Genomic DNA, 8,858 nt, shown 5'->3' with positions numbered 1-8,858 from the left:
TCAAATTAACATGCATTTATCGATCACCCAGTTTGAAAAAAATTGATTTCATTAATAATCTAGAAGGCTTCTTATACCATCACTCCAAATTCAAATCACATATAATCTTCGGAGATGTAAATTTAAATATTAAGATCGAAGATATAAATTGTATTAAATATCTAAATGTACTTAGTAGTTATGGATTTAAATCATGCATTAATGGCACTACTCGTACCGTTGGTATTACCTACTAAAAAACTATAAGAGATATTATCATTAATATTTTCACACCATTACAATATATTTTTAATCTAGACCTCACTACTGGAGTTTTCCCTCGTTATTTCAAAAATACAATCATTATCCCGATACATAAACAGTTATATAAAAGTGATTGTACAAATTATAGACTAATAGCACTTACAATTACGCTTTCCAAAGTCTTAGAAAAATGCATCAAAGATAGGATTTATAATTTCTTGGAAACATGCTCCTTATTTTCTAAAAACCAATTTGGTTTCAGGAAAAACAAAGGCACTGATAAAGCTTTAATGACTGTAATAAGTCATATTTATAGCAAATTTGACAAAAATAGAACAGTAATAGGACTTTTTCTAGATATATTTTTTTTATACTTTAGTTTTGAATTAAATTTAAATTATTTATTTATTTATTATAATTTATTTTTATTATTATCAAAATTGATCTAAATGAAAATTCATGCCTATAAAAAAAAAAAAACAATTTTTCATAAACTAATCAAAATAGTAATAAAATTAAAAACCAGCATTAAGAATAGTGCCGGATTCATAGATGGTACTTAGAATATTCTTAGATAAATCTAAGATATATAATCAGATTCTTATTCATAGACATATTTTCTAAGATTTTTCTTAGATAATTCTTAGATAAAAGAAAATCTTGGATTCTAGATTTTTTATTGGATATTCATAGAATCATAGCTTCATGATGTGCCAATAGTTTGTAACTTTTAAATTTACTTTTTTGTGCACTAATTTAAAAGTCTTGTCTTAATACTATTATTTTATTTATTTAAATTTCATCGCTAGGTGTATTACCTATTTACTACAATTTCGACAATTTGACTTGATAGTTGATTGCCATACACTATACAGCATACAGCCCAGACAAATTTTCTGATTTTTTTTTTTTAAGTACTAGAATAATTAATTTCTCAAGTAATACAAACTACTTAAATAATAGTTTAAATAAATTGAAAATAGTTTATAACGTTAAAATTATTTTATGTTATTTTATATGCTGCTATATACAATAATGAATAAAATAATAGTATGTATAATATGGAAAAACTGATGAGAGATCAGATGTTCTTACCTTTGAGTTTGATAATATGTCAATTCACTTGAATATTTAATGTAAATACCTACATAAAATTGGAACTGTTTAGTAATTTTTTTGGCATTGTATGCAGTAGTAATACGGAGACAACATGTGTGGGTATATTATCCACGAGAAATAAGTGAATCTTTTGCTGAAAACACTGAGAACCATGTGTTAGAAACACAGTTTCATCCACCAACATCAATATTAAAGCTAATATCACAAAATGTTTTCTGCTGAACGCAAATTGGCTCTGATGAACGTTATTAAGACAGAGACATAGCGGATATAACGTCATCTTAATGGTTATTGTTCATTTAAAAGTTATAATATCTTATTTTTCTTTTATATTTTGTGTTTAGTGTCGCACCACCTTATATGCTGTAACTAAGTGTTCGGACGTAAAGTTGCATTTGAGCAACATCTGCGGAATAAAAAAATTAAAGAATCCATGTCTGATGAGGAGGATTATGCTTCATAAATTAAGATAAACTACAAGAACTTTAAAAAATAACTCATAATTTTATTCTGATGACAATGTTTATTATATTCTATTTTTCAGTCTGATTGTATAAGAATTCTTATTATTTGTTATTTGTTATTTGTTCTTCTTTATTAAAAATGTAATAATAATTTTCTTATTGTAATTGATTTATTATATTAACAATCCAATACTCGTATGATTTTAAGTAGTGTCAAGATTATGTATAAAACTATAAGGTTTTAGCTTGATCATTATAAAATAGTCTATTAAATGGGTACAAAAATTACAATTATTTCATATAAAAATTTAAAGTGCATGTTAACCACAATAACAAATATAGTATAGTACTCTAAATAAAAAAAAAAAGATACAAATTTTATAAAACTATAAACATATACAAACATATAGGTGCTAGTAAAAATTAAAAGTAGTAGTTAAGGGTCATGTATTTTATACTTCAATGTTATAATTAACTTTCAGTACATTCACATATTATATTGATGACAGGTGGTATGATTATGGCTCAAAACCCAACAGAAGTTGTTGTGATAAGGAAAATTTGTTTTAAATATATTTAACTTTTATAAATTTCTATAAAAATTAATATTTAAATTGATTTGAAAAATAGATGATATAAATAAAATGAAACTTTTTTAAATTTTAGTTTGCCTGTATATTAAAAAATATTACCCACATAACCGTCACACTTTAAAGACCACAAAATTTATTTCTAAAATTAAAATATATATAAATATTTTTTGAATAAACCATTTTATACTTCAATTATAAAAAAACAAGCATGATAATTCTATATTATCTTTAATAATTTTGAGATTTTAAAACAAGTAAGATAATAAAACTATAAAATTCAGTGTCATAGTGTTGTGCCCCGTTATTCATATCTTGGGGACACTATGTAGCATAACTTGTTTATCTAAGTTTGGCTCAAGTTATGCAAGCATTATTGACTATTTTAAAATATAAACCGTGCAATAATATAATCAAAATCAAAATAATATTTAAAGGTTTAATATAAAAAAATAAATAAGTATTTTATATGTTCACTCTAAGCTAAAAAAAAATAAATAAATAAAATTGCACAAAATGTTAATGATTATTAGGTTATCACAAAAATAGGAAAAATAATTTATCGACCCTGAATTAACATTCTGACGATGATTTTTCACTAAAAGTAGTTGAGATTTGTTCCTCAATTCCATTTTCAGATGAGTTTGTTTCAGTAGACGTTTCATGTGATAAATTCAATGTTCGTTTAGCCAATCTGTTGAGTTCAGCTGCTGTGTCTGTATGATATTCAGTTTTCTCCAAAGATAGAGATTTTGAACCAGACAACTCACCTATAGCATACAATAAAATAGTTTGAATTTTAATGGTATGAATGTATATGATGATGATATGAAAAAATATGTGATTACTTGATGTTTTGGTTACAACAGGACTTTGATTCGATTTTTTATGCAACAAGGAATTGAAAAAGTTAGCTAATACTCCTTCACCTGGAGTTGACGTGTTAGCTGATTTTACTGGATCAATCTATAACAAAACATACAGATGTAAAATCAAACTATTAATATTTTAAGGAGCTATCTAACCTTTTTTGTTGGAGAGCCTTGCCCTTGACTAGTTAACGATAGACGTCTATCACCTGTCTTAGAAACACCTGTCAGTGATCTCATAACAGAGTCTTGCCTTGGTATACCAATGGCTGATTGTTGACTTGTACTCTGGTTCAATAATCCTAATTGTTTGTTCAAAAATACTTGTTCATCTTCTGCTTGGATTTCGTGGTCTTTAGTAAAAGCCTGAGAAAAATAGATGGGTAATAAAACAGAATTTTTGTATAAATTACTATACAATACAAACCTTTCTTGTATTAACTTTTGTTATAACAGAGTTATAAAACTCATCAGGTTTTATGGTCTGCATGTTATCATAGAGAATACTAATCTTCTTCATACTATCCCATCCTGCTGGTCTGAAACAAAAAAACCAAGTACTACGCATGTTATAAAAGTTTATTAAAAATCAGCACATATTTTATGCTTTATAATAAGATAATATACAGTAGTGTTGTGGTAATCCAAACGGCTTCGAATGTACATCGTCACTGTTCTATTATTGTACTCGTACTTATATAGACCAATAAAATAATAATCATGACAATTATTATGACTGCATATCACACACGTGCATCGATAACGATTATTTGTCGAGTGTCATATTTTTGGTGAATGATCGATAGTTTATAGTGATTTCATTTTTGTCAAAAAAAGTATATGAAAATGACCCCACATAAACAAAGTTATAGGTAATGCCAATGACCCCTTTCCTCATTTCCCTTCAGATTACCGCAACGCTACTGTAATTATTAAAATTCATAACTTTCTAATCACAATTTAATAAATGCTTAAAATTCAAACAATCACAATAATAAACCTACATGAAAACTGCATCTTTTTCAACAATCAATGCTGGTGTTTTAAATGGAAAGTTATAAATCTTATGTGTAAGAAATTTATATAATAAATCACAGTTTTTGTCTTCCTTGGCTGAAGTATAAAATAGTGATGCACCATACTGTAAACAAAATTTGCGTACTGCTTGTTGTATGAAATCAAAATGTTCATCCTTATAGTCATTTTCTTTTTCCAAAAAACTTATATAATCAGTCTATAACAAATAATAATGGATGTATCAGTTACAGTTAACATTAGTTATACAGTAATTATTTTAAGAAGAATCCATACCTGCATGCGTTAATTTTTATTTACTAACACAACAATTAAAAATAGAATTTTAATCAGAAGAATTGATTTTACACTCTTATTTCTTGTATAAGAATGAATTGTATTTTTGAAATAATAATAATGAATATTATTAAATTTAAAGGTAAGAATATTATCCATGGCCCCATGTAGGTTTTTTAAGTAAATTATGAATATTTTAAAATTTGTATCTTTTAAAACTTATATAGGACTTTGAACCATATTATTACCTTTAAATTTTATAATAAAATAATTTACAATGTTAATTAATGGCTTAAATATTTTGTTATATTATGTAAAAAATAAAAATAGAGAACACTTGCGGATACAGCATCCTTTAAATCAAAATATTTATATTATCAATGATACCAATCAATATACATACCATTGTAACAACAACAATTATATTTAAACCTAAATTTCTTGTAAGTACCCCATCTCCAAGTGATGGCTCCCAATACCCATTTTTATCACCAACATTTTCTTCGATGTATTCATTCCATTTTTTAATGCCTGTAAATAAGAAACAACAATATTTGGTAAAGAATAGTGTTGCCGTGTTGGAATAAAAATAAATATCTACATAAAAATCAATCTAATATGTTATCAAAATAAAATATAATAAACATTTTGTAGGTATATAAAGAAATAGGACATTTTATAAATTCACCAATTGATTTTTTTACAACAATAGTTTTGAATCGACATTATTTAATTATGTGTACAAAAATTACAAAGTTTTGTATTCATAATAATATTAGTCATTAAGGTAAGAATTACATTATAATATATGTGTATTGTGTACAACCAAAGGTTTTGCATCAATTAATACATTTTAAGTTAGCACATTTATAATATTTTAAAGTAAATAAAATTAACTAAGTACCAAAATACCTAGTTTTATATAGAACAATATAATACAAGTAGCATACAATGATATTAAGTACTGTAATATATTACATTATTTTAACCCGGAAATATATAGTTTATTAAAAGGACGCTACACCCACATGTGTTTTTTCTGTCTTACACATGTAAAACTTGGCAATAACTTTTTCATGCAAGATAGAACCATTCAGGCTGTAGTGAAAGTTAAGACTCCAAATTGATAAACATGTAGTTAAAAACATTATCTGTGGAATGTAGTTTTTATTTTTTGATATCACCTATATAGAAAAAGTTATTATTTCAAAATTCATTATTTTTGAACTTGAATAACTTTTTTTGTTGTTCAGGTATTGAAAAAAAAGAAGACATTTCACAGCCAAAGTAATGTGATAAAAATGTTGTTTCTTAGTTATGAGTTTATGAATATAGCCTTCTTGGTTCTTTTCCGTCCAAAACAGTTTTTATCATGTTTTGCATTTGTAAGACACAGACTTCACTTACAGATGTAGCGTCCTCTTAACTTATAACTAAATATTATCCATATTATGATCAACTTTAGGTATATTAAATATTTGTTTTTCTCTTTTTATTTGACTTATAAAAAAATAAAACATACTCGTAAAATAAAGAATAAGTGTAATTAAATATAGATAATATCTATTAAAATCAAACAAAAATTTAAGATCCATCAAATATATTATATTATTCTATATATCTGGTGACATATATTATACAACTACAATATAATTTACAAGAACTCTAATTGTTTTTTTTCTACTAAAATGTAAATAAATAAATAAAATTAATCAATTTTAACATTATAAATTAAGTTGCTTTTAATAATAGTTTTATTAACTGAATTCAATAGTTAACACTTACAATTGTGTCTATATTCTCGGAGTTCTTCACTAGGAATTGGTAAATTGTCAATGTAGTCTTGTAGTAATGTTGCCCAACTTTCTAGTTGATCCATTATATTCCAAGGTGTTTTCATTGAAACAACAAACATTATCAATGTATTCTTAAAGTTCTTCTCTGACAAAGCAAATTTTAATAGAAATGAGTACTTAGGATTCCCATCTTGTACCCATACATTCAATTTTGTATGATCTAGAAATTAGTATTATTTCATATTGTATTCATAGTCATAATAAAAATTTCAAATATATAATTATAAATTATAATTTTAAATATTTAGTTACATCATCACCTGATAACTAACTAACCTTCTTTATAATCATCACGAATATCAATATACGCATATTCCAGTCCAATTCCCTTTGTTAGATCGTCAATACCCTGCAACTTTGCCACAAGAGTGGTTTTACCGCATTGGTTATCGCCTAAAAAAAATTAATGATAAAGTACCCATAGCAGTAACAAATATAATTTTACTATAGTTTACCTATTATAATCATTGACTTGTCAGTTGGTAACCGGGTCCCGCCCTTTTCTTTTAATGAGATCAACATGGAATTCCTACAACAAAACGTAAAACATTATGTCGGTACATTTATGAGTCTATAACGGTTGGTAAAAATCAACCATTCATTAAGATTTTATGAAACAAATACGGATTAAGATTTTACATACCTACATTATTCAAGTTTAAAATTTTATATGATTTACTAACTCAAACGGACATTTTTACAACCAAACAATAATGTTTTACTGTTGACATCATACATTTAGTATGATTGTAGAACATACTTATGCAACAAAATGGTATTGAACACTCACCATAAATTTTCTTCTTCTTGCATTTTACTGTAAGAAATGTTATGCTTGGCGATTCAACAGCAGAGTATTGCCAGCTGACAACGTTATAACAATAATAATAAACTTACACTTATATTAACACAGTAAAAATTTAATTTAAGTTAATACATTAAAAAAATAATCAAGTATTATATATTAAAAACTATTCTGTCTATTTGTCATTATGTACTAAATAAATTATGAAATTGGTAGTTTTTTTTTTATTATGTTTTGGAGTGATTCAGTGATATCATTAACGTGATGTGATTATAATAAAATCTTATCACATTACTCTTCAAAATGGTGATAAAACTGTTATCACAGAAACTAATCGTTAATCGCAGATAGAAATGATAGAATAATAATATTTATATTATTTTTTTTTAATATCTGTGTCGCTAATATACACAAAAAAAGATGATCTTTAAAATTAGTATACTTATCTATGGATTGTGGAAGCAGATCGGTAGTGTTCTGAGTTCTAGAACATAACAAACCCGAAGAACCGAATAATGCAGCAATATTAGAGATGACGGTGATTGAGGTTTATGTGGGTATTGGTGTTTGGAATTTGTACATTTTACACAATGTGCCTGTTAAATAAATTTAAGCTATTGCACCGAAAAATAAATCGTATTGTGGACGGCTAAAGACGTAGTCACGAAGTATCTAGAAATACAATTTTTTTTTTTATAGGTACGTATTTCGATATCATAATTAGCACAGTGTATCAGTATATCGATGTGTGTGTGTGTGTGTTGGTTTTGAAATTATGACAGCGTTCCAAAACAGCAATAAAACAATATTAATGATATGCATTACGGCATTAACAAATAGGTAGTAAATTACTAGTATGTGTACTCATTGTATACTTAAAAATTAAAATTAAATCATGATGTTTAATGTTTATGTTCTTAACTTGGTTATAAATGCATAGGCGTGCGCAGACCTGAATTTCAGGTGGTGCCTGTAATTTTTTCTGGCCCTTTTCTCAATTCAGGCCCTCTCTTAACAATACATGTACATATATTTTAATAAATTATAATGCACGAATAAACATTACTTGCATTATATCACATATTTATCAGTGGTATTACTAATACCAAATTATATAATATTTCATTAGATAGTTGAATCTAAAATCTATTTTCAAGATAATTACAATATTTATTTATTATTTTTACTTTTGTAGTCAATAACATCTAGCTGTTATAATCATAATAAGTTTTACCACGCAAATTTTAAATATTTTACGTTGTATTATTTTTTTTATCCCGAAACATAATTTTTTTTACCACATATTTTAAAAAAAATACCATTTTTATTCTAGTAACATTAGTTAAAATATGGACCCATATATATGCTATAGGACTTAAATTTAAGGGCCCCAATTACATGTCGGGGGGGTGCCCAGGCATACCCGGAACCCCCCCGTGCGCACGCCTATGGATAAATGATTACTAATGACAAATAGCACATCAGGTTTTTTTATATTAACATATATTTGATATTTAATAACTAATTATAATTGTACTGAGTTAAAATAAATTGAAAAGAACAAAAATGTTGGACACGACATGACAGACGCCATTGTTGTG

General features: G+C 26.0%; 1 protein-coding gene across 1 annotated transcript; it reads right to left on the bottom strand.

Annotated features, from left to right (window-relative positions):
- Positions 1 to 2,630: 2,630 nt before the first annotated feature.
- LOC132926998 (cytoplasmic dynein 1 light intermediate chain 2-like) lies at positions 2,631 to 7,493 on the bottom strand. Its single transcript, XM_060991440.1, has 10 exons — positions 7,243 to 7,493; positions 6,908 to 6,981; positions 6,729 to 6,845; positions 6,382 to 6,612; positions 5,000 to 5,127; positions 4,290 to 4,519; positions 3,713 to 3,824; positions 3,442 to 3,651; positions 3,265 to 3,382; positions 2,631 to 3,186 (listed from the first exon to the last, which is right to left on the bottom strand). Exons 1-10 carry the CDS (start codon positions 7,263 to 7,265, stop codon positions 2,990 to 2,992), a joined length of 1,440 nt encoding a protein of 479 aa, XP_060847423.1. The 5' UTR covers positions 7,266 to 7,493; the 3' UTR covers positions 2,631 to 2,989.
- Between the last annotated feature and the right edge of the window lie 1,365 nt (positions 7,494 to 8,858).

Source organism: Rhopalosiphum padi, chromosome 3, assembly GCF_020882245.1.
Source record: "Rhopalosiphum padi isolate XX-2018 chromosome 3, ASM2088224v1, whole genome shotgun sequence".
Classification (NCBI taxonomy): Eukaryota; Metazoa; Arthropoda; class Insecta; order Hemiptera; family Aphididae; genus Rhopalosiphum; species Rhopalosiphum padi.
Note: the sequence above shows the minus strand (reverse complement) of the source record. Positions and strands in the feature narration are given on the sequence as shown.

Excerpts from the sequence above, each read along its gene's own strand:
- LOC132926998 (XM_060991440.1), bottom strand. The coding sequence starts at position 7,265 with ATGCAAGAAGAAGAAAATTTATG. Across the intron at positions 6,846-6,907 it reads CAAGTCAATGATTATAATAG|GCGATAACCAATGCGGTAAA; the intron begins GTAAACTATAGT and ends AATTTTTTTTAG. Across the intron at positions 5,128-6,381 it reads CCGAGAATATAGACACAATT|GCATTAAAAAATGGAATGAA; the intron begins GTAAGTGTTAAC and ends TCTTATTTACAG.